General features: G+C 67.4%; 1 protein-coding gene across 1 annotated transcript; it reads right to left on the minus strand.

The window, feature by feature from the left end:
• On the minus strand, window positions 1-333 carry CDC42EP4 (CDC42 effector protein 4; the record flags this gene model as incomplete). The annotated part of the gene is made up of 1 exon (XM_009646170.1): window positions 1-333. A coding segment is annotated over one exon (333 nt), but the record flags the coding sequence as incomplete, so codon positions are not given.
• Between the last annotated feature and the right edge of the window lie 7 nt (window positions 334-340).

Below are 340 nucleotides of genomic sequence, written 5' to 3' on the forward strand. Positions count from 1 at the left end.
CGGGGAGCTGGGCAGGGCGGCATCTGCCTCCTCCTCATGGCTCTCCTCCACCTCGGGGTCTTCGTCCTGCTCCCACTGCTCCTTATCCATGATGCTCAGGACATCCCCAAGCATGGAGGGCCCCAGGTCAATGTGGAAGGACATGATGGACTCGGCGTGTTTCATGCCGGCCCCGCTCTTGGCCACCACGACGGGCAGCTCTGTGATGTCCCCGAAGTCACGCTCGTCCAAGCCGGGGCTCAGCGGCCCGGCGGCCGCCCCGTTGGGGCGCTGCTGCTCTTCGGGGCTCACCTCCTCGGGCAGCTTCTTGACGGGGCTGGAGGAGAGGCTGTGGGGCAGC

This window comes from Egretta garzetta, unplaced genomic scaffold (genome assembly GCF_000687185.1).
Source record: "Egretta garzetta isolate BGI_Z169 unplaced genomic scaffold, ASM68718v1 scaffold19, whole genome shotgun sequence".
In the NCBI taxonomy this organism is placed as follows: domain Eukaryota; kingdom Metazoa; phylum Chordata; class Aves; order Pelecaniformes; family Ardeidae; genus Egretta; species Egretta garzetta.